General features: G+C 39.5%; 1 protein-coding gene across 2 annotated transcripts in view; it reads left to right on the top strand.

Annotated features, from left to right (window-relative positions):
- CTNNBL1 (catenin beta like 1) overlaps positions 1–26,202 on the top strand; it is a 144,454-nt gene that overhangs the window by 33,222 nt on the left and 85,030 nt on the right. For both annotated transcript variants that reach the window (XM_006202556.3, XM_072944208.1), the window contains exons 3-6: positions 202–308; positions 9,010–9,149; positions 18,311–18,408; positions 25,925–26,018. In XM_006202556.3, the coding sequence (XP_006202618.1) occupies positions 202–308; positions 9,010–9,149; positions 18,311–18,408; positions 25,925–26,018 (439 nt within the window). The remainder of the gene's footprint in view (positions 1–201; positions 309–9,009; positions 9,150–18,310; positions 18,409–25,924; positions 26,019–26,202) is intronic.

The following is a 26,202-nucleotide window of genomic DNA, read 5'->3' on the forward strand; positions in this document are numbered from 1 at the left end:
ACACACAGAGTGATGATACAAAGTAGCCTATGATGTAGACTCTTAATCCTCATTCTAATGGGGGGGATAAAGTATGTACTGTGCACTTAACTTAGAAAGGTGAGTGACAAAATGGTATGTAAGAGCCACGAGAAAGAAGTAGTGATTAGTGAAGAAGAAATTCTTTGGACTGAAATCGTTCCATTTGTCCCTTTATACCAGGAAGAACCATTGGATGAAAGTTCGGTGAAGAAAATGATCCTTACGTTTGAAAAAAGATCATACAAAAACCAAGAGCTTCGGATCAAGTTTCCAGACAATCCAGAGAAGTAAGGCAATGTTTTGCTGATACTCTTTCTCCTCTGAAGTGTTGTGTTTGCTGTTTTTGTTTTGCTCTTTGTGTGTTTTGTCTACTTTGGTTTTTGTGATTTGGGTCAGGAGTCCCAGAATGACCCACATGTTTGGGAAATCACTAGAAGTACTCACAGGACTCAGAGTCAGTGGTGCTCAAGGGTACACAGTAGGATCAGGAGGGGGAAAGACGTGTCAGGAGGTCTGGAGAAATTCACGTACAGGCTTCCTGTGTGTGCTCCCTTCCACTGGGAGGGGTTGGGCAGATGTGTACCTTTCTCTGTCAGTGAAATACATCATCACATGTGCAGTGTTTCTGTTTACGGGAGTCCATTTGAGACTCTGAGACCGGGGTATTTATTGAAGACAGATCATGGCATTCTCTGCCAGCAACAATTACCAGAATTCCAGACTAAGAAGGAAAGCAGATGTTCAGTGCCCCAGGGGGGCAAAACAACATTATCACTTACGGAACATTTCAAAAGTCAGGCTCCCAAATGACACCCTAGGACCAGGCCCTTCTAAAGATGAGGCCTGTTATGTTAAGTCTTTTCTGTGTTATTCTTTTCAAGGCCCAAAGAAAACTGACCGTGGCTGCCGTTAGTGATAGATTTACCGTTGAGAAAATGTCCAATGTCAAAGGCTTTGGGGTTAGACAGATAGGGGTGTAACTCCCAAAGGACCTTGAATAAGTCACTTCTCCTTTCTTAGCCTCAGATGTCTCATCTGTATAAAGAAATAGTATCTCCATCACAGGGTTGTTGTGAAGAATAAATGAGAATAAGGGTAAGTGTTTAGCTCAATACCTGACACATAGTAAGTGCTCATGAAATGATAATTAGTATGGTTGTTACTGTCTCAGCTCCTCAGTGCACTCTGAAGTGCTATAACAAGGAATCTGATAGCTTTCAATCAGTTTTGAATCCTAAGTAAAGGAATTTTCATAATTTTACAGATTTTAATGTCCTAAATCTCTCTTTCCCTCCCTGTCTTTCTCCCTCCCAGGAAATACACTTTTAATGAATCTTAATATGCCCAAGGCCCCTAGGCAATTAAGAGTTGAATAGTAGTCTTTGCACTCAAGTTTATAGGTTACTAGGGAGACTGACTGTAAGTGTGTGGTAGAAGGCAGTACACTTTAAAAGGAATACAGAGTACTGTGGGAGCAAAGAGGGAGGAGCAGTGAATACCAAGGTGGAGGCTATAGAGGGCTTCACTGAAGAACTTGAAGAGTGATTCTGATTTTTACTAGGCAGAAAAGAACATGGACAGGCATGGCAGGCAGTGTAACTTGCCTGAACAAAGGCACAGAGGTATCAGAGGGCTTCCAGTTCTCCCAGCAACCTGATAAGGCTGACATGGTCCACTGTGTTCTCTCTGTACTGTAGGTGAGGAGGGAGGTAGAGAGAGGAGAACCCGGTTACTGGACCCAGGGCCACAGCCCTCTTTGACAGTAGGAGTAGCTAGATCAGAACTCACTTCTCCCAACACCAGAGTCCTATCAGGTTTTGTGTTGCTCTCCACCATACAGTGGTTGTGCTTGTCATACTGCCCTGTGTGTGTGCATGTGTGTGTGTGTTTGATTATAAAGTAGTACATGAATAGATTATCCTAAGAAAAACCAACAGGGCAAAAGTAGAATAAAAAATGAAAGCTCTCTTTCACTGCACCCCCTTCCCATTCCCTCACCTAAAGATAGCGCCTGTGAACACTTCTGTGAGTATCCTTTTAGATTGTTTTCTGTATGTTGATTTACATATATATGTAAATATGCACATTTTTTCCTGCATAAATCATATTGTACGTATTCTGCACCTTGATTTTTTTTGGTCACGTAACAGAAGATCTCTCACTGTTAGTACATGCATATTGACCTAATGTTTTGTGACTAGTGAATAGTATTTCATGGTTTGGATATATTATGACTTATTTATCATTTTTCTATACATAGACATTTGGTGTTTTTAAATATTGACTTTTATGAACAATGCTGCAGTGAACCTCCCTGTACATGTGTCTTAGTGTACATGTATTTCTGTAGGATACATACGTAAATGTTGAATTCCCAGATTAAAGGGCATATGCATTTTAAACTTTGACAGCTACTGCCAAATTCCCCATTGTAGCCTTTAATTCTCTCACAAGCAGATCTCTTTTCCTATGTTATTGCCTACAATGAATGTGATCTGTCTTTAACATCTTTGCCATTTGTTTTATTGTTATTTCTTTACTCAGGGGTCTTCCTGCATTAGACTCTGTTCCTTTTAGGAGATGGATTGTCTCTTGTTTATCTCTGTAGTACCTAGCACAGTTCCTGCCATACTGTAGGTACTCAGTAAACATGAGAGATCTTACACAGTTGATGTCATCTTTACTATATCCCCGTTGCTTGGAACCTAAGGATACATTATAAGGAAGCTATGCCATAGGTTGATGACACTGGAAATTTAAAAAACCGAATTTACTTCTTGGGATGCCAACGTTGCCTTTGCCCACTTGGTAGACATACTTCTGTCGCTTTTCAGAGCAATGAGTTTCTGCAGCTTATGTTCACCATCTACATCTTAGGTACCACAGATTCTCTAGTGTTACAATTCTTGAACTGGTTTCTAAAAAATGTTATTTTATTTTAAACAAATCAACAGTGTTTTCCATTCAGACAAAATTTATATACCATTTTCGTTTTTAAATTGAAACATTTGAAAATTGAAATCATGCATAAAGAATTTTTTTTAATGTCCAAAAGCAGTTAGGAAACTACATTGTGTTTTAACCTTGAGTTCTTGAATTCTTAACTTGTGCAGTGTCTTTTATAATTCTCTAGACCAGCGAGGTGCAATTAAGATGAAAATTGCTAGAGCGTATTTGAATGAAACTTTCCGGTTGAGATCAGAAACATTCAAATTTATTTTCCCATATATGCAATTGTCATTTTGATTGCATACCCAAAAATGCCTCTCTTCATTTGGCTGCATTTCAGATTCAATTGACAATTCTCTTTATGCATCCTCTACTTTGCACTGTGTGATCTTTCTCCCAAACATCACATCAAGTAGAGTGTGCTCTTTCCCTAGTAAGTCCTTTAGTAGTTTTTCTCTTCATTTTTGCAGGGGCAAAATTATTTAGTTTAGTGGTTCTCAAATTTTTTAATCTCAGGACCACTTTGTGCTCTTAAATTATTGAGTACTCCAAAGTGCTTATCCTAGAAAATTCTAGTGCATATTTCATTAGCCATTAAGGCAGTGATATCATCACATGTTGAATAGTCCTCTGCAAAACTCCACCATACACTCTTGAGAGAATGAGAGTAAAAAAGGCAAATAATGTTTTGGAGTTATTATAAAAAAATAGTTTTGATCTTATAGACCTCTGAAAGGATCTCCAACCACCTTCCACCCTGACCCTGCACTCCCAGGGCCACACTCTGGTGAGAACTACTGATTTGGCTCGGTGGAGGTAGCATCATGTTCCCTGTGTACTTAATAGCTGGTTTTGTGATTGCAGAAATCTCTGTTGCTTTTATCATATTTTTGAACGTTGCTGGTCATTTGCTAAAATTCACTCTTCTGGTTGAGGGAGAACATCTTGCTGGTCTGAAGCAAATGTACGTGGGCAGGCCAGCAGAATATTCCCCGTCATACCAGATGGAATCAGTGACCCCATCGCAGCCTGGGTTACTGTTTTAATATGTTGCTCTGTTGCTTTCCCATTGACCTCTAACTTGATCCTTTCCCCCAGCTGTGAGTCATCTGTTGCTAACGATATGCCGAATCCCTAGACAGCCCTCTGCAGATACTGTAGTGTGTGCTTTAAATGAGTAGGCTTATACTTTGTGAGCAAAAGAGAAGAATTTTCTTTGTTATAGCATAGCAAGCTTGAGGGTGCCTTATTTGTTGATTACCCACTATGTGTCAACAGTCGTTAGGCACTTTATTATCTCTTTTAGTCCTCCCTATAATTCAGCTAGGGAGATGAAGGAAGTTGAGTTTCAGAGACAGGTTAGTTAACATTCTTTGTTTCCCTTGACCAGGTTGGAGCCCCGTGCCCTGTGTTATCCTGGGGAGCTTCAGATATCCTTACAATTAATTGTTTGTAATAGATTATTTTTATTTCTTCTATGCTAGGATCTCGATGAGGCTAACAGCTGGGATTATTTTGTTATGTGTTATATCCTCAGTACCTAGCACAGTGACTGGCACCTAGTATGTGCCCATAAATGCTTATTGACACACTGCTAATCGTTACACAGGCAGTAAATAATGTGACTGGGGGTGTGGCCCATGTCATTCTCATCCCCAACTCCAGACATTTCCCACTTATCTCATTATTCATGTAACACCAGGCCCCAGCAGTATTTTTATTACGTTTCCTTGCTCACAGTTGACCTTCTGCTTGTTTTGTTTTGGTAATTTTCTGACTGTCTAAACTTAAAATTACTGAGTTAAGATTGTGTATTTGGAAGAAGAATTTGAAAGTTGGAATGGACTGAAAGGCACGCACAGAGTCCACACAGTCCATTTCTCCCTTCTAATTCTTGATTTTTTAAAAAATATCACCCTTTATTAATTACCCCCAGTGACAAGGATCTAACTTTCCAAAGAAACCTGTGTCATCACTTGGTAGCTCTGACTCTTAAGATTTCAACTCAGAATGAAAAATAATTTCAAGACCTTCTTATATGAGAGGATATCTAGATTCTTTATAATCTCAATTGCTTCCCTGAATTAGTTTCCATATCCCTCCTAAAGTAGGATTCCCATAACAGATGTCACAGACTTTTAGGGTTATCTAATCAGCATAACTCTATCTTGTCTTCTTTTAAGCAGCCTAAAACCGCAGCAGCGTTTGTAGCAGCTACTTTCCTTTGCTCCTCCATTTGGCAGGCATCTGCTGAATTTCTCCAGTGGACCAGGGAGCGTGCTCAGTGCTTAGACCTCGTGGTCTGATTGTATTGCAGTTACAGTTGACTAAAACCAACAAGTCCTTTCTACAGATGCCCTCTTATTAAACTGTATCTTTTCCCGCCCCATGCATTTGTACTTGACTTTTTGGTTCAATGCAGTGCTCTATGTGGATCCTAGGTAGCTTTTCTTCTGGTAAATTAGGCCCATCATCATTACCTGACAGGAACTTCCTGAGCTGATTCTATCAGCTATGTGTTCACTGTCCTGTAAGCTTTGTGTTATATGACATTTGTTAAGTTTGCCCTTTATGTATCTTCACCCAAGTTGTTGATCAAAAGGTAACAGTAAAATAATATAGTTGATCTAAACAGGGCTAAGGATGGAGCCCTGCAGGATACCTCCAGAGGCTTCTCTCCAGGCTGACATTTAGCCACTGATTATCACTGAAGTCTCCAAATCTCTTCCTTGTAATCAACATGATTTTGTTTATTACTATTTAGTGCCCAGTATCCTTTGCCAGTTCTTCCTAGTGAACTGTAAAAATCTTTTGTCAAGTCACTCTCCAAAAATCAGATTTAAAATACAAAACAAAACAAAACTACCCTGGTAAGGCAAATAGGCCTTAGAGCTTTGCTGAGCCCATTAGATTCAAAGATCTACTGCCTCATGGAATATCTGGATTCTGCACCAGCCCTTCCGAGCCATGATTCTAGTTTGGCTTCCACACTTTAGGTATTAGGGAAGTAGTGATTTAAAAGGTAATCAATCTATTTATAAGCACAGTGGAAGGAGCCTTAAAAAAAGTGGTATGGGGGGGGAGTGTCTTGACAAAAATAGTTTGGAAATTTACTTGGAATAATAAGCCTGTAAGAATAGACAAGGAAGCATTCAAAAAGAATACTAACGTGGAGTGTTTTGCAGTAACAGACATAAAATGTACTGTAACAATATGGAAGCATGATCCTGGCTTAGGCATTTGCAGACAAATCAATAAAATGGAGTGAAAAGCCCATAAACAGATTAGAGTACACATTAAAATTTAGTGTATGATAGAGGTAGCATTTCTGAGTACACATTAAAATTTAGTGTATGATAGAGGTAGCATTTCTTCAGATCTGTAGAAAAAGGATAGTTTATGGTATTGGGGCAATTGGCCAGATATTGCAGAAAATTAAGTTAGATCTTTGCCCTATGTTATGTACTGAAATAAATTTCAGTTTTACTTCTAAACATTTAAATATGTATAAACATAAAAGTACATCATAAAATATATCTGATCTTAGAGGAAAAAAATCCTTGCTCAGAATACATGTAAAATAGGGATCATAAGGCAAAGATTGACTAAAAACCTTTATGTCAAAAAGCACAATGTACAAATTAAAAGGCAGATATTTTTCTATGGCTTTTTTTTTTGCAACATATGTATGACAGATTAATTTCCTTAATATATAGAGTGCTTATAAATCAGTAAATAAGATGAGCACCCTGATATAAAAATGGGCAAAGAAGAAATACAAATAGCTAGTAAACATTAACAAAATTTTAACCATCATGGTATCAGAAATGCAAAATTAAGAAAAGTTAAATTTCCCATCTCAACTGGAGGAGATTTTAAATAGATAATACTGTTTTTGAAGAGAGCGAGGGGGAAAACAGGCACTTCATATACTATTGGTGCCTTTCTGGCAGGATTTATCAGAATCTGTTAAGTTATGCATACTCTCTGAGTTGGCACTTCCCTTCTGGGATTTATCCTAACAGAGTAATTATGAATATATGCATCCTAGTGTCATCTAGTATGGGGGTGGGGATTGAAAACCATCTGAATGTTTGACAAAGGGGGATTGGTAAAATAAATTATGGTACATCTGCACAAGGGAATACCATGTAGCTTTTTAAAATGCTATTTAATGTTATTTGGAATAGGAATTTCAGATAGGCTTAATCTCCAATACCCTCTCTGTGGTTGATTGGTAGTCTTTTCTTGGAATACTATGTTGAGAAGGATTCTGAGGCCATATCTAGGGCTCAGCAGGTAAGATGCTGTGCTCAGTGAGTAATTTTGCCGTGAGAGTGGAAGGACTGACAGCTGTGGCAGATACTGGCTTTTCCTGTTGTAGAAGAATGTTTAATGATAAGAGGAATTTTTCAGCCTCTGTTAACAACAACAGCAAAAATCTAAACCTCTACAGTGTAGGCTGCTTTTGGTGTGGGGTGGGGATGGAGAGGCTCTGAGTGGAAGAAATGGACTTAAACATACCAGAGTATTATCAATGGTTCTTTTGGTTAATAAAATTATGGATGATTTCTGTTTACTTTTTCAGGGCTTGTCTTTCTTTTCTCAGTTTTTTACAAAAAGTAGTTTTTGTAATTTTATACTCAGAAAAAGTATATAAATGTTATGGTTAAAATAGTAATGAGGAAAAACAGTGGTAAGGAATATTGTCTAAAATATGTCTATATTCCCCATAATATTAAAGAATTATAGTCTTCAGATTTTGTTTCTTACAGAATCTCCAGAGTTTTGGAGAGGTGGGATTTGCCCATCTCCTCAGTGTCTGGAAGTTGATGAGTCCTTTATGACTTCAAGAGTCCCTGCTTATGTTCCTTTTCTTTGTAGCCTCAATTCAGATAAGCAGGCATCTGTGGATATTTAGAGACAAAAAATAAAATTCCTGTCTTTAAGAAGCTTACATACTAGAAGAATCTAGACATTATAATGTCTATATGTAGACATAATAGCATATCTATAGACATATTATAATAATGACAATAGTTGTAGTAGAAGTAATAGAAATGAGAGCTTTTTATATACTAGACATTTTTAAGTGCTTTATATGTATTTATTCATTTACTTCTTACAGTAGTCCTGTAGTCTCATTTATTGTACAGATGAAGAAACTGAGGCTTAGAGAGGCCAGGTGGCTAAGTGAGGTTCAAAGCCAGACAGTCTGGCTCTAGGGTGTTTAAACACTGATTCCTCTCAGTCAGGTATTGTTGAATTGCTTTACATGGATTAGCTCATTTCCTTCTCAGAACAAACCTTCCTGTCTTGTACGTCAAAGGCTTAGTGGGCATTTCTTCTGTGTCAAACACTGGGGGAGGGTATGCAGAGGGCAGAGGTGAATGCAAAGCAGTTGTTTTTAGTGCCTGGGCATAGTTTTGTGGAAAGGTTCAGGTGTGGAAATGTAAGTGAAGTATCATCATACTTAAGAAATGGTGGTAATGACAGGATGCCAGACTATATCTGCTTTACTTTGAGATCTTCCTTTTAATCGGCTCTGTGGAAAGGATGTGGGGGAAGGGAAAGTATTTCCAGATGGCAGCAGAACCTCAGTGTTTTCCTTTGGCTAAAGGGATCAATTGGCCCTTGGTCTGAAGTGGCAAGTAAGAGAAACTCTTTTTGAATTACAGGATATCTATGTTCAGGGCAGTGAATTGCCATACCAAGGGGTAATGGTAGCCAATCCACAGAACTGGTGGGCAGATCATTTAATGCTGTAAAATGCTTTGGGAGCCTCTAAAAGACGTGTGACTACAAGAGTAAGGGGAACCCTGTAATGAGATCTGAATCCAAGATTGATTTCTGTAATGAGGAAATTGATTTCCCAAGGAAATTGTGTGACAGTATGATGTTTGGATGAGCATACTTCTTGGTTGGTCTGTTGTAGACACTTTGACAGATTGTCTCTGTCTGGATTATGTTGCTGTTTGCTCCTCAGAGCTGATAGCACGCCTTCCCTTTCAATGATGCTGTCTTGTTTTCTCCTCCTAGGTTTATGGAATCTGAGCTGGACCTAAATGACATCATTCAGGAGATGCATGTGGTGGCCACCATGCCAGACCTGTACCACCTTCTGGTAGAGCTGAATGCTGTTCAGTCTCTTCTCGGGTTGCTTGGACATGATAATACAGATATCCTTTCAGATCTGTCCTCAATAGGAAGACAGACATGGTTGGGGAATGCTGTTTACTCTCTTCTGTCTGTCTCTGCTGATGTCTGTTGTCATGTCTGGTGTTCTAGTTCCATTCTCATTATCTCCCATCTTTAAACACATGCTGCTTTTTACTCATTTGAAAGTCTGGTTTTTAGCTATTAATAAATCTTAGGCAATCCTTAATTGCCCTATTTGTTCTTATTAATACCAGAATTCATCATGATGTATCTGTTCATATATCAACAACATTAATTTTTCAGGATCTTGATTTTGGGGGCCCATTTATATAGGCAGATCCAGACAGGATTTGAATCTGTTGTTCTAGACATCATTCTGCTAACAGATGGCCCAATGGAGTTGAGACTAGGGGAGGCAGTGAACCCTGCTAGAAAGCACATGGGAATGTCCTGGAAGACAGGGATTTTTTATCTGTTTTGTCCATTGTTATCTTTCCAATTTCTTTTAAAAAAAGCCTGGGCACACCATAACATTTGATATTTGTTGAATGAACATTAGACCTAAACAGACAATCTAGGTTTGACTCCCAGTATCATTTATTATGTGAAATTTGGTGCCCCTCCAGCCCTTTGTACATCCCTGCGATGTAACAAGACCTGGGTACCTTCAGGTCTAACAGCGTTAAGGACATGGAACATTAAATTATTGAAGATTCTAAAAATTATGAATTCTTTTTTTCACTTTTCACCCTACTTTTCAAGACTTAAATGTGGTAGGCTATTCTGTAGGAATAATACTGTCTATATTCATAAATTGCATTTACAAAACAAAAACAAAAACAGAAAAACTTTTGCCTTTCAGTGTTCCTGAGAGGATTAAAAGAGTTCATGTAAGTGCTAATGCTAAGCAGTTTCTAATAATAGTAGGTACTTAGTAAATGTTACTTATAAATGAATCCAAATTGTGACTTCCAAAACTATTTTATACTTTGCATTGCTATCGGATGTGCAACAGCTTTAATGGAAAAGGTTTTTGATATGCCTATGGTTGGGGTTATGGTCATTAAAGCAGGTTCCCTTCTGATAGGTGTTCTGTTTGAATCCAGATTTCTGAAGGTAAGAGACAAATGTAGTCAGTCTGCTTGAGTGATATTCATGGGGAATCTGCTGCTGCTTCATGTTATTTTCATCTTTCTGGTAATCTCTCTCCTGAGAGCATGTCTGACTAGGTTCTTTCCTGCCTGATAATTCTCATAGAAATAAATCAGTGAGTAATTTTAGTGCAGGCTTCTTGAAAGGTGATCTTAAGCTATTTCTGATACTTCATGTAATGCTAGTATTAAGAATCTGTCAGTCCCCAGATTGATGCATGTGTTCCCCGGGGTTTGCTGTGAGATTCTGGGTTGTACAAGAACCCTAGTCAGTTAGCTTGTTTCTGGGTGAGGTCGATAAGGGTCTCATGAATTCGTCTGATAGACATGCTTTGAGTACTTACTACATACCAGGCCTTGTGCTAGACCCTGAGAAACCATAGGATTCACTGATGCTCAAGCAGCATCTGTCAGTCAGCATATTGGGTATCTATCATATGACTAGCCCTGTTCAAGGTACTCACTGGTCCTCACAGAATTAGGAACCAGGAGTTCCAGTTGTGACTTCACATTTCAATTTGCCTACAGACCGGTAGAGTTTCAGAATCCAAACAGACCTTAGAGATGACTTAGCCTAGTGCCTTATTTACTTGGTGACAAATCTAAGGTCTGGATGTTGGGCAGCCAGCTGTTGAGGTTGAGGCTGGCCCTCGAGGCCCCTGATTTCCAGCCCAGTGTCCTTTCTAGTGCACCTTGGGTCTCTTCCCTATAGGATTTACTACATCCGTGACAGAATTGCAGAGTCACATATTACTTCGTGTGTTAAATTCAGAAACCACCTCTTTTGCTTCTGGAAACACAGCTCTCATTCTTTTTTCTGTTCCTGCTAACTCAAAATAATAGTGGCAGCTTTGTGAAGATACTGACATTTTGCTGATTCACCAGCTTGGATCCTGCTGGGGATAAGACTGACACAAGAAGTGTGCTCGACGTCGGCATGCTTGGGAAAGGCAAGGGCACAGATGTTCCAAGTTGTTAAGTTCTGGTCTTTCAAAAGGAGAAAAACAAGTCCCTCTGTAATAACTTTGACAGACTGCCATTTCCCTCCTGTTTTCTAAGCGCTAAACTGTTTTTCTTCCCTCTTGTCTGCTAACCTTCACCCTGCTGCCCTAATGATATTTTTTAAAATCTGATTTTTAATTATGCCCTACATCAAATTTAAAGTGCATTTGAAATTTTTTTAATTACCTAATTTTAATTAGATGCAGCAGTTAGGGTAAATGTCATCCTCAATGTACCATTTTTCTTGAACGTGGTTTCAGGAAAGGGTAGGCCCTCTTGGCTTGAGTCTAACATATCCTCTGTCGGTTGGAGCATTCTCCCAGCAGCCTTGCACTCTGCTGCTTGTCTTATCTGTGATCTATAATGGAAATTTTTCTTCAGGAAACGGTTGTTAACAATTTACTGTTGTATAGCTGTAACTGCCCGAAACACCTTACCATGAATAAACAATTTTGTGGCAGTCATGACTTAAATTTTTAATCTTTTTTAACTCTTCATTTATCAGCCAAGAGCACACATGGCTTATGTTCCCAGCAAGCACAGGTCATCTTTGCTTTGTCCTTCTCTGAGAAAACATGAACTATAGGGATTTTAATTGGATCAGAGAGGCAGATTTGTTGTAACCTTAAGAGGCAGAGGATGTGAGAAAACAGCTTGTGCCTTGTCCTTTCAACCGTGAGAAGCAGCTTCAGAGTTTATTCTGGCGCTCTGCATCACTGCTGCTGGTGAGGGCTTGTCAGCGCTTCTGTGCCTCATCTGCCCCCTTGAGAGGCTGGAACTCAGCCATCGGATGGCTGCAGAGCAGAATTCTGCTTTGTGAAGAGCACTTCTGGGGTAAGGGGCAGAGAGGGAGGGGCACAACCCTCACACAGCATTGAAGAGTCACTCTGAATGCATTAGGAGGGAACGCAAGGTGGGATCCAACATCTGCTGCCTTTTAGATATATTGCTTTTTAAAGCAATTTTTCCTTTAAAGTAAATCACTTAAACATGTTTAGAGCCCCTTTTTGTGAACCTTTTTGGAGTGTTTCTACAGAAAAAATACAATCAAAGGTACATTTGAAGATATTTTCTGAAGATATTGCCAAACAATCAGCTCTGTGGCCCAATTTAAGCCAAAATTACTCAATTTGCCTAAAGGTTCAAGGAGGAATAAAAAGGGGAAAATAGAACCCCAGATGGTGGTTGATTACCCCTTCTGCTATCACCAAAAAAAAAAAAAATCACAACACCAAATCCATAAATATCTTATTTTGTATGTCATTTGTTGTGTTCTCAATTTGAGTGACAAGTCAGTGGAATCCTTGTGACAGATCACGGCATTTACTGTGTTCTTTGGATAATAAGCCCTGTTGGGTGCTATTAGGGAAACAAGAAATAATGACTCCAGTCAGTAGCAAAAGCACTCACATTACTATGTGTGGTAAGTGCCCTTGGAGTGTTATGCTCAGGAAATACCATTGGAGTTCTAAGAAAACGTAGGTCATCCCTGGCTTGGCAGTGATTAGGGAATTGGGCGTTAGAGATGGATAAGCTTTTGATAGATGTGGAGATTAGTATGCATTTCAAGTTTATTTTCATGGTCTCTGCCTTGCCAGTGGACATTGCCATTCCTCACATGTTGGAAGCTGATATGCTCATATAGTTCCTACAAACTTACAAGGATATCAGGTCCATGACTTTACTATTATTTTTTTAATCATGACTGCTGCTTCCCAGCTAAGTGCCCTATTCTTTAATAAAAATATTGAGTAATCTGAACCAACTTTTTCAGTCTGATTTCTCTCCACCTATTTGTGATTCAGAAAAATGAGGTCTCATTGCACTGTTAACAAGGCATCAGCGCAGCGGCCTGCACACTAATATGCAGGGAGGGAGAGGCTTGTTAGTCACAGAGTAGATCTTTAGTGCTGGTGGGACAGCTCTCTTTGGTCTGGAATAATTTTAGGGAGTGCCATTAGCAGTATTCTTTTCTAAATTACTGCTTAGTTTTCTTAGGCTGTAGAAATCCAGGAGAACTTGCAAAGTTGTCCTCTTGGATTTTGTGAAGAATTATTGTGGGAATTGGAAAATAAAGAGCAGACAGTTTTTTTAGGCCAACAGGGATCAATTGAACTTGAGCAGTTTGGGTCTGAGAATGCTACAGTGGAGCAAACTGCAGCACACCATATTACCCCAGAGGGTATGTACAATAGTCAGGGGTGCCTTGCGTTCGACCCCAGTGTTAATGAGCAGGAGTAGGGCTGGGAAGGGTTTGAGCCTCCCTAAGGGCTTTCTTCTAATTGGACTGGGAGGGAGGTGGCTGTTGCTCCAGTGCTTTCCTGCAAACACTGTCTAACAAGACTTGTGTATCTCAGGCTGTTGTTTTCTAGAAGCTATTCTCATCTTGGTATTTCTAGAATCAAAACTACATGGAAAAGAATTGACTTCTTTTTCTCATTTGTAGTCTAACTTCCTCAATAATCTGTACTGATAAACCATCCATGTTTTAGCCATTTAAGTATGCTCTGAAGTAAGTCAGATTAGGTAAAAAGTGCCAAAATGGCAATCTAGGAAAAGGACTTCTTAATGTAACTTTTGATCTTGCTTATGAGTTTTAGGTACATTCCATGTCCTTGGAAGGTTAGGATGGTTGTACTCTTGCTTTGGACGTTTCTCCTGTGGCATAATAGTGCCCACTAGCATTTAGTAGGTCTTAATACATCTTGGATGAGTGCATTTTCTTCCTCATTTTTTTTTTTGATTTAGGATTGGGATAAAGGTAAGTGTCTACTTTCGTTCTAGGTAGTTCTCTGCCAACTATTTTAAAAGGAGAAAAAGACCATTTTGTCTGTGTTTTGAAATTCATCTGTATTAATTGAGCTATATCTAATCATTGTCCTAGTCTAGGAATAAAAGAAAAAAGTTTTTTAAAAACCCCACATTTATTCCATTAAATTAGTTATATACTGTGAATCTAGACTGGTTCATTTTTCTTAAGGAAGCCTATTTGAAATGACTGTTTTAAAACCATCTGCTTAATATATTTTGTTCCTCTTTATCTTTTTTTTTTTGAATAATTTTGTTCCTTATGGACATACCTCACTGGAGATTAATGAAATTAATGCTTAGTTTTTATCCCAAGTCTCTACGTGAGATCAGGCCAAAAAGCAAATATCTAGAGTCAAAATGTGGAAGTAAACACTCTTCCTTTTATAAGAGTCATTGTGTTATGGACCATTTTGTGCCCAGCTGGTCTTTTCTACTTCACTTCTTATTATACTAGCTTATTGCCACAGTAGTGGACAGGTACGGAGGGAGTGAGTGGGATGGCCTTTCTACCTGACGTGACAAAATAGGCTATCAAAAACTGTGTTTCAGTAATTCGCAGAGGGACAGACTCTCTGTTTTCCTATTACACTAGGATGGGAGAGCCTTTTACCTTGTGAAATGAAATTGTAACTACAGTGGAAAAACCTATCACCCATGCCCAGCGTCTGCTTGTGAAGAAATGCTGGCTGGTTGGCAGACCATGCTAAATTTTCTCATCCAGATTGAGAGTTCATCTGTCTATCTTTACTTTCAGTTCTTATTCCTTTTTCTGGTCTTCAAATGACTTCTATCTTCTGGGTCATATTTATATTACCCAGGAGCTGGTGATTACGATTATGGACTCATTAGTGCCTTGCTAAAATGCTATTTGGTGAAAGTTGGGAATTTATGTAAAATCAGTTAGTGGTAGGATTGATGAGTTGCTTACCAGACCTAGTAGCTGGTAACTGATTTCTTGTTTGACTTCTCAACTGAGGCAGGAGTGTAGGCAAGGAGATATCCACTGGACCATTATAAGAAATGCCTTTTCTTGGTAAAAGTAAGACATTTATCCTGTTCCTGTATAAAACCACTACCATTGTCAAATTTTCTTTTCCTTTTTTTTTTTAAGTTCCTAGATTTAATGTGAACGATTTGTGAGCATGGTATAAGAATAATCAAAGAAAAATATGATACCGGTCCCACAAGACCTTAGAGGCTGAAAAAGGACTTGATCAATCTGAATGTCTGTGGCATAGCTGAAATATAAAATTTGATCTTCCAGCCCATTGTGACCCAGGAAGGGAGGATCATTCTGTTGTTAGCTTAAATTTTAGGTTTTGGACGCTCTAGAAAAAGCAAAGGCAACAGTAAGGGTCTTGGCCATTCTTTGGTAAGAATTGCCTAACAACAATCTATATTATAGAGCTTTCTTTATTTTGTCAGTACTTTGACTTACTTGCCCTTCGACATACAGAACCTCATTTATTCCTTATAGTTACTCAGTGAGACAGGCTGGCCAGAGATCCTTACCACCTTTTTACAGATGAGGAAACTAAGCTATAAGAAGATAAAGGGGCTTGAGCAAGATTCCATAGCTAATAATAATTTGGGGATAGTTCCGTTCACTAAAGATAGGAAGCAAAAATAAATATGATACGACCCCTGTCCTCAAGTTTGCTCTAATTCTTCATCTGTTGTTCTTTCATTATACCTCACCTGTCTCTTGATGCTATTATTTAATTAATAATCATTGCATTATAGTTGATAAGTACTTAGTGGTGCATGGTGCTATTCCAGGGATGTAATGGTAGTACTTACTACATGCCCAATTCACATCTTTGTCCTGTAGACATCTGACTCTTCAGTGGATGGATGGATGGTTGGATGGGTGGATAGATGAAATGTTGTCAGGCATATTAAATAAACATGCACATTAATAATAAGATTTTTACATCTCATATTTAAGAACTTTTCAAGAGAATAAATATGGGAGCTTCTTAGATGAGGAGAATGAGGAAGAGTTGTTAGCATTTTGTTCTTTTTCCTGAGATTTTAATAATTTCTGGTGAAAATAAATGATAGTCCTTTTATCTGTGATTACAGTAAGGTCAATAGCTAGAATTTACCTGACTAGCCCTGTTTAAACCTGATATATATTCCCCAGTGCATTCATATGAAGAGTAGTGGCAAAAGTGTTGTTTTCAGAATTAGATGGACCTAACATTATCCCTTACTATTGCAGTGATCTTTGGGTAAGTTACTTAAGCTTTAGCTTTCTTACCTGTAAAATGGGGATCACACTTACAATTCCTTTGTAAGAATTTGGTAGCACCACGTTTGGCATAATGATGACTTTTAAAAAATGGTGATTTTAATGACGATGACTACTGAAGTGTACAGAGAGGGAGAACTACTAATTCCTACTAGTCAAGGTTTCTAGGGGTTAGTTTGGTAGTAGCCTGTTTTTTATTTTTATTGTTTTAATTAATTCAAACAACGTGTTTTGGTTTACCGTATGTGAAGTATGGTTCATGGTCTTTTGTGTCAACAGCTAGTAAAGATTATATAAGCATGAAGGAGTTTTGTCCAAAGACCTTTAAGCTCTTTACACACATCGAGTGTCATAGCACTCCCATGTTTTGGGTAAATATCACTTTAAAGTTCAAAAGAATAAAATACAACTTAATTAGTTATTCATGATGGTCAGCTGATCAGTTATAGATAAATAAAACGAACCTTCAAATAACTGTTCTTTTAACAAAAGAAGTTCATAAAATACCTGGAACATCAGTTGGCAGTTAGCAAATCCTATCATTCTTGTTAATATGTCCTATATCCTTTTTATTTTTTCTTTCCAGTTTCTAGTGAAACTGCCCTGATTCTGATCCTTGTTTTTTCACTTCTGGACTCTCTCGTATGTGGTAGCTTAATAACAGGCCTTCGTCTTCCAGACCTGGCTTTTCCCTGCACCCCGATCTGCCCACCCCCAATACCCCAATGCTTTAGTGCATCCTGTACACAACTGTTAGGTTAGTCTTTCAAAATAATATTTTCTTCATAGAATTCTAGTTATAATTTTTTCTGTCCTCTCCCCTCTCTTCTCCCCTCCCCTCCCTTACCAAAGCCTTTCTTTTCCTCTTCATACGCCTTTGTGCAGTCTAATCTCTGCTCCTATTCCTGACATTTAGCTTTCTAGCCTACCTGCCTTTATCTTTTTATTTAGTTTGCCTGTTTTCTGATCAGTCTTCTAGCGAATCATTCCTGATTCCCAGTTCAGTTTGCTCCTTTTTCAAGACACCTGCAGTTCAGGTGTCTGTGTTTCTCAGTTGTCACATGTTGGTAATTGCCTGGGGTGTGTAATTTTTTAAAATGTTTTTGATTATCTTAACTTCTTCATCTTACTGATGAAGAAATGGACCCAGAATGGATGGATTTGCCTTTGTCATTGTCACAGTGCTTTATTCATCACAGACGTTCAGTAAATGCTGGTTGACAGAGTGAGGGTTTGTGTGTGTGTATGTGTGTCCAGGCTGAGGAAAGGGAAACTTAGTTTAGTTTTGGTTTCCAGTTTTTAAACATAATTTTTTTTTCTGTCACTCATGTTTTCTTTCTCTTGTATGTCCCTTTTTCTCTCTATTTTTGTTAGTGTTTAATCATCATTGTTCTCATTCCTTTTATGACCAAAGCCACATGGTATTTAAGGGGAAGGGAGGTTGGTGGAGTCTAGCACAGTCCAGTGTAAATCCTTCCCTGTACCTTTTAAACCTATTTTGTCATGCCCTGATTTCTGAAGGCTCCTTGGTGAATACCAGCCATATCATCTCAGAAATCTTTACTGTCTTTGAAGGGGAACTGTACAAGGTAATTAAGATTATACTGTGTTCCAAGAATTTAAATTACAAGGTAAGGTTAAGGGTGTTGGTCTATTTCTCACTGGAGAAGCCACCTCCCAAGTGATCTATTTGAAGTTTTGAAATTTCTGAAAATGCAGTGAACCCATGGAATAAGTTGCCAGGAAGGCAGCATAAAAAAAAAGAGACTAAGTGAAGCAGTTACCACCATTTATTGAACGCCCATTGTGAGTAGAAGCTTGTTGAAGAGATGTTAATAAAATTAGAGTGTATTAAAGGTAAACCGCGATGAAGCGATTGACCAGGAAATGGAAGGGAACCAAATATTCTAATAAAATGTCAGTAGGGATTTTGTATGTGTGTGTTACCCTTAACGTCTTTCACATGTGTCCATAGCTGTGGTTGATTTGCTTCAGGAATTAACAGATATAGACACCCTCCATGAGAGTGAAGAGGGAGCAGAAGTACTCATTGATGCTCTGGTAAGTTGCACGTCCCTCTGGGGTTTTGCAGGTGTCTAAGGTGTTGGCATCATTCCCACCGTTGTCTCTGCAAGTGGCACGCACGGGGTGGGTGTGAGGGAGAGCTCTGTGGCAAGGCTAGACTGAATAAGGAGAGTAAGAAAAGAAAACGTAACGTGGGGTACTTTTTTATTTGGAACTGTCTTAGGGAAGGGGTTGTACAGGTCTAGCACTTGTATGTATCTGCTGCAGGCAGGCTTTTTCTCATTCTTCTACACTTTATTTAATCCTCACCATATCCTCTCAGAAGGGTATTATTGTTACTATTCCCATTTATAGCTGTGAGGCTGAGGCTTAGAGAGGCAAAACAACTTGCCATGGTCACACGGCTGGGATCTGAACCGTGTTCTCTTTGAGTCCGTGTTCCTGCTCCCCTGCCCCCAGTGTGTTGCTAAAAATGTGGTGTTGACATTTTTACAAAGAACATTCACAGAAAAGAATTTCTTTTCTCCTCTGGGCTTTATAATCCCAAGCGCTAGTGAGGACAGGTATCATTATTGCTTATTTTATAGGTAGGGAATCGCAGAGTGTTAAAAACGAGAACAAACCTTCTAGCTCATCCAGGCCCGAGTAGCAGCCCTGACTGTGGAAGGCAGGGTCAGGTAATTTCTGCGCACCTCTTTGTGGAGCCTAGGCAAAGCCTCAGAATCTTCCTTCGCTATTATTCCAGGCAGCAGCCAATCAAAAGGAGTTTATATGTGAGGTGAACCGATGGCAGTCTCATAAACTCACTTGACACGTGAGAAAACCCAGATGCAGAAGTGAAACCTTCGCCTTCTTGCTTAGCCAGTCCGTGTAACAGCTGGGATGGGATCCTGCCTGTTCTGATGCCCACCGCCGTCCTGTTTCCCTGTTTCCCACCACACCAGTCATCAGAGAGGGTTCTAAGATTGAAAAGGCACCACAGCTGGCAGGAGTGAGCCTAGTGCAACCTCTTATGCTGATACCTCCTGTGGCACTCTGTCCACCAACCAAGCTATTTCTCTCCTTAAGTTTCTGTTGTTTTTCCTTTCTTTCTGTTGTCTCCTGCTGTCTGGGCTTTACTCTCTGTTTAAAAATGTTACTCAGTTCTGGTTTTGATGCCGTTTGCGGAATTTGTCAAAGATCACTGCAGCCACTTGTATTAGAAGCATCTGGGATGCTCGTTAGGCTACTTTCTGCCCCGACCCAAGACCTGCTGAATCAGAATGTCTGGGACCAGGACCCCAGATGATTCTGAGACCCCATTGCTACACTGCCCACTGCCTCCTCACCCTTTCTTTCTCAACATCTTGACACGAGACTTTCCCATGTGCCATGCCTGCAGCTGACATTTGATGTGAATGAAGGGGTTGTGAACCCACGGGATATGAAGAACTGTCTCTTATAGAGAGCAAGGCTGGAGTCCAACAGGGCTATTTGTGACTGAGTATGATGGAAATGTCTATGGCTATTTTTCTTTTAAGCTCCTTCCTGGAGCGAACTGCCGCTTTTGTAGAATTCAGGACCTTTATTTTTCCGTTGAGCCACTGTGCAGAAAGAAAAGGATGATGTTGGAGTGTCCTTTTGTTTGGAGGGGCATCTGACGGAAGGCTGTGGCACTTGATCCTTCTCCATGTCCCCACAGTGTCATTTGTGTAGTCTTACCTTCCAGAGGTTAATTACACTGGCCCTGAATGAGCCTTCCTGCCTGGTCCCTGGGCTGATTTTAATTATCATCCTTTGCCTGTGTGAATAGAGGAGAGGAGAGAGGAACAGCTAGCCTGGCTGCTGCCTGCAAAACGTACCCAGAAACAGCAGTTCACACAGAAGCCCCCTTTGTGTTTTCTGTGTTGCCAAGCCCACCAACAAAAGCTGGATCTTGCAGATTTTATTGTTTGTTTGGAAAGAAACAGTTCATCCTCAGTCTGGGGAGCCATTAGGTAGCTGCTCTACAGGATTTTCTGTTTGTTTTGTTTAGTTTCTTTTTTATTATTTTAAGATTTTTGACTCTTAGAGCTTTATCCTAGTCGTGCTGGTGTGAATCACAGACAATTGAATGTTTCTAGACTCCCGTATATTATTTGCTTGTCTACAGCCAGTCAGGAGCCATCAGTAAATATCAGAGAGCAGAACTGGTAGGTGGTCTTCCTTTTTTTTTTTTTCTACCCTTATGCTGCTGCATTCAGGAAGAAGTTTGATAAGTGTTCTCATATTATAAGGGTTGAGTTGTCTTCGTAGTTTTAATTTGGGGCCAGTATCGGAGGCCTGGAATTGCATGAGCAGAGGCTAGAGGGCATGTAGCAGAACTTACTGTGATGTGCAGTTTGCAGTTATTGCCTTGGTCTTTTTCCCAGTTGGAAGTCCTAAGCAATAGAATAGCACATTTGTGGGGAGAGAGTGCTGTCCTGGCATTCTCAGGGATCTTTGGGGTTTTAAATTTGGTTTACATCCACTGCTATTCTTACGCGAAAGGTGAATATTTGTGCTTTGTAACAAGTTGATCTGGTAGCCTAGAAAACAGACTCTTTTTTGAAGAGTGGTCAACACCAGAGTATATTGCTTTGATGATAATTCTCGGGCATGCCTCTCTGAAGAAGGCTTTGGACTCCTTGAGAGTCATAATTAGATTATAGCCATTTCCTACTTACTAGTCTCAAAACTTACCATGTACTTGGCAGTCTCTTGCCTTTGCTCACATGTGCCTTCAGCTTGGCAAGCTTTGCTTTTCCTGGGCTAACTGAAATATTCTTATTCATCCTTTAAAGCCTCACTTAAATCTTAAGCCTCTTTAAAAAGCTTCAGTAGAATTTAGTTTCCCCCAGCACTTTTTACATCCTGGTACTTGTCATGTTGGCTTATAGACATCTGTTTGTGAGTTTGTCTTTCCTGAGATGTGATCCCCATCAGGGGAGTAGCCAGAGTGGTGGCTTTGTCACTTACCAGCTGTGTGTCCTTGGGAAAGTTACCTAACTTCTCCATATTCAGTTCCTTTTTCTGTGAAATGTGGATAACAGTAGTGCCTATTGCACAGAAAGGAAGTGAGGAATAAGTGAGATATTTAGTAGGTCTTAAGAACTGTGTCTTGCACAGAGTAGACAATAAATGATGGTTATTATCTTCATTAAGTATTATGTCTGGGACATGTTAATACTTAGTAAATGTCAAGTTAAAATGATATGTATCATATGCCACTTAGTGAAATGTTTGTGAATGTTTGTTGAGTTCAACAAACATTTTTTTTTTCATTTCAACAAATGTTCAAAAAATGTTTTGAATAAATACTCAAAAAAACATTTGAAGGGTGTGGGTCTAAATGAGACATAGGAGGATAGATGTTTAGTTAGAAAAAGAAAGGAAAAAAAGAACAAAATAAGTAATGATGTTAATGCAAGGCAGAGTATTAAGAATGCCTGTGAGAGATGCAAGCTTCTGTGGAAATGAGGAGGAGGGGCGATCCCTTCTGATGATGGAGAAGCACCAGGAGGGGCTGCAGAGCTGCAGGTAGTGTCCATAGCTTCTGTAGGAAGGCTTCCACATGCGGGTGCGTGGAGCTGTCACCACCAGAGGAGGTGGACATGTGGCTGGGAGCACCATTTGCTGTAAAGAGTTTCACAAAAGTGGCTTTGATGTGGTGAGCCAGGAGATTGCCCTGTACTCATTCTTTTCCTCCGTTAACCCTACTTAAATGTTAGACTTTGAAGCCTCATGTTGTTTTGGCTTGGGCTAGTGGGCAATGCATTTGTGCTGCTCAGGTGAGGCCGCGGTTGGCAGGTTTTCGGTTGCTCTAAGGATATTTATTATGTAAATTTCTGGACTCATCCCTTTTATCCCTTCCCATTTCTGTTAACATCTTCATTTTCATCTGTATTTGTTTCCAAGCAAAATTCATTTGTTCATTCATTTACTAAATGTTTATTGAATGCTTGGTGTGTTCTAGATTCTGGGAACTGGGTATACAGCAATGAACAAGACTGAGAAAGTCTGTTTTTGTGGATCTTATATTTTAGTGTAGGGAGAAACTGAATAAGTAAACAAGAAAACAGTGACTCTCCATTACATAGAGAATTAACATAGAGTGATGTCCTGTAGAGCAGCTGGAGAATCACATTAGATTAGATAGTGAGTAAAGGCCTGAGTTCTGGATGACAAAAAGAAACCAGCCATTTAGCATGACCAAGGACAAGGTATGAGCTTGACATACTTGAGGAACGGAAAAAAGGCTGGTACTGTTAGCGTGCAGCTGGGGTGAAGGGAGAGCGCCTGGTCGAGGCCAGACCACGCTGGGCTCTGTAGGCCTTGTAGTAAGTTCAGGTGGAATTGCCAGTGTTAGAGAGAGTAATTGGGGATCACAAGCAAGGGAGTAGTAAAGTAGCCTGACCTAACATTTTAGAAAGACCACTCTTGGGAGCTGTGTGGATAATGGATTGTGGAGGGATCAGGGGGGCAAGAGTGGAAGCTAAAATATATTCTTAGCTAGGTTGTGGCAAGACTAGTTTTACATCGTGACCATATTACTATATGTATTTTCAAAACTTACTGTTTGGTCAAGAATCAGCGTGTGTTGGGGAAGAGGGCCAGGGAGAAAGGGGTTATTATTGTTTTTTTATGTATGAAATTTCCAGAAGTCATAGTAGGTAGAAAAACTCCAGTCAAACTCTTGAGAAAGCTTGTTGGCAGATTGTCCAAGATAGAAAAAGAATCCTTCAAACCCTCTCATCTCTCCTTATTTGGCTGTTTTTTTGTTTCCTTCTCTTCTCTTCTATCTAACCTCTCTGGTCAAGTGGAAAAGTATGCCTGATCATGCCCTTGAACTTTGTCTCAGTAGGACCTAGTGGAGTATTGTTTGGGAAACCTGCTAATAAGCAGAAATAACCAATGGCTTATCAGGCTTCAGGCAGCCATGATTTCTAGGGCCAGGGTTACTCTGGCTGATGCTTTAATCCCTAAGCAATATTTGTTTCTAGTTTTAGGACTTAGTTACAGATCTAAGAAATGGGCATGAAGGTGGTAGGCTCAAGGGGTTAGAGGGACAGAACGCTAATTTGTACTTCTTACTAGATGATATCCAGAGCTATGCATGATATAAACATTTTTCCAAGCATTTTCTCAGCTGGATGTATTTTGACTGTTTTGACCCTCCTGCAGTCAGATAAAATTACATTTAACCAAGCTAAACATAAAGTTTCACACTTTGCAAGCTTGAAAGGGCTGTTAGAAGTTAGATTTTTGTAGCAAGAAAAAAGATTTCCTTCAGCCAGATACCCATTACCAATAACCATTCAGTTCTGAGGTTTGAATGTGTTGATTCCTGCCACTGTCCCCACCATTTTCCAGACAGCAGACATGGGTAACATAAGTAAGAATCAAGGAAGGGGGTGGGGGTGGATAATGCAGATAAAGCAGCAATAAGCAATTGAAACTGGTGAAGCAGTTTGCAGAACTGACAAGCAGAGTGATACCCAGCGGAGTTGCAGTGTCTTCTGCTTTAGGATTCGGGCAGATTACAAGTCAATCAGGGTGATTTAGGGAAAAACAAACTGTGACATGGTTCATGTTTTTCCCCCAGATGTTGTTCTGTTTTCTCTCACATACCCAAATCGTCCAATTAATTAAGGAAAACATTGCAGTGGATTTCCTTGGTGAAGCTTTTTGCTCTCTGTGAGATCTGAGAGCATAATTGTATATCTCCTTGATATAAGAGGGGGAAACAGCTCTTTCTTGTATTTGTAGGAGCTCTCCGTTCTGGCATCAGTATCCCCTCAAATACGCAGCTAATATCTCGTTGTTTCTCAAACCGGGGCATGAAGGAAAGGCTCGATAAACCTGTTTCATTTGTGATTCACGTATCACAAAGTAGTCAATAATTTCAGTTTTTCCCCCATCCAGATGCTTCCCTTAAGTCACACTCAGAAGGAGTAGAGGCCTTATTTCGAGACGTGTCTCTCTTGCCATTGTTCCAGCCTCAGGCTGAGTTTGAATTGTGTCTGTAGAGTGCCTTAAATGCAAGTGTTCAGGAAGTGTCAGTTGAATATGAGATCATTTCCTTCTCCCTCCTTTCTTTTGTCTCCTTTCTTCCCCCTACATCGAAGTGATAGGGTATGATGGGAAAAAATAGTCTCAGAGTTGGTCACTTCTGCTGCAAGCCTTGTGACTTTGGCCAAGCTAATTAACCAGTCTGGACCTTTGTTTTCTCAATTGTAAAAGCTGTGAGGATTGCATGAGAATAAATGGAGCAATAGACATAAAAATATGATTACGGTACACTAAGTGTTTTGTCAGTTGATTTAAATTTAGCAAAACTACTGTATGTCTGCTATGTATAGTATTGCATTTGACTTTGATGAGCATACCAAGATGAATGAGGCTGCAGTACCTGCCTTCAAAGAATTTGTGTTTTTCTTAGCCTACGGGAGGTATTAACAATGAATAATCAACTATCACAAGAAGTAAAGGGCTAGATTCAAATTCTCTACTTAACTTTTGAATCAGACCCCAACGTAAGGCATGCCACATAATTTCATTTAATCTTTACAACTTATTCCTATTTCCTAAGAGAAGAGACTGAGACAGTGAGAGACAGGTTATAAATATGGATATGTAGCGGATCTTATCTTCCAATATAGGTTTACTTATTGGCTATGACTTAGGAATGTGTTACCAGATAGATAATCACTTCTTTATTATTAGGTGTTTCATTACTTATTTCCTTGGTGTACCTCGGGGTTCCCCAAAGGCAGTCTCTGCAAGGGCACACGTTGTGCCAGAAGGTTTGTAAAGTGGTATAAGCCTTATTTCATTTTAGAAGGTTGCTTGGTTTTGCATCTGCTGCCACTTCTTAGAAGCTGTGTGGTCTTGACTCCATCATTAATCTCTTGAATATCATCTATATGAAGTGGTTACTTAAAGTTTTCTGTGTTATGTGAATCAAATTAAATAAGAGAAATATAATTACTTTCTTATGCATTAAATTAATACAAACATAAGGCATTTTATTATATTAATATCCTTTTCAAGAAGGAATCAGAAGTTCATCAGAAGTAATAGTTTCATAAAAGCTTAGTGTGAAAAGTTAAGAATGTTTTGAGTTTAACCCTAAATTTTGAGGGCAGTGTAAAGTATGGCAAGTAAACTTCCCAATTAAACATCTTAGTGTTGTGGTCTACAAATGTACTTTGACTCAAATGAACTGTTGACTTAAGATGACATTTTTCTAAGGTGTTTAAATACCACATAAAAGTCAAAAGAGCACAGGACTTGATTTCGGAAGACCTAGGTTCAGGTGCTAGCATGTCACTCAATAACTTTGTAACCTTGAATTTTCTTTGTTTCCTTAAGCTTCAGTCTAAAATTAGGGCTAATGATGCCTGCTCTTTCCTTGCCTTGGGGTCACTTCAAGGCTCAAAAGAGATGATGGGATGAGAGATATGGCAGATAATTACTTGGTTCATTCAGAGAATGGGGGCGTTTGGGGGACTGTTTTGTGACGTGTATCCCTTTTGCTTCCCTGTTGCTCAAGGTGGATGGGCAAGTGGTAGCACTGCTAGTGCAGAATCTGGAGCGCTTGGATGAGTCTGTGAAGGAAGAGGCGGATGGCGTCCACAACACCCTGGGTAAGGGGGAGGGTGGCCAGCATTCCCTGAGTTTCTCTGTGTTTGTTTTGGGGTTTGGAGCTCATTTCCTTCCTCCTTCATAATAGAGTCAACAGCAGGAGAGTGTTCTTCTTCTCTGCTCCCAAACTGCCTTTTCAGAAATGCAGACCCTTGTGTAAATTTCATATAACTGCTGCTTTGGTTT

The sequence above is a fragment of the Vicugna pacos genome, chromosome 19 (assembly GCF_048564905.1).
Source record: "Vicugna pacos chromosome 19, VicPac4, whole genome shotgun sequence".
Classification (NCBI taxonomy): Eukaryota; Metazoa; Chordata; class Mammalia; order Artiodactyla; family Camelidae; genus Vicugna; species Vicugna pacos.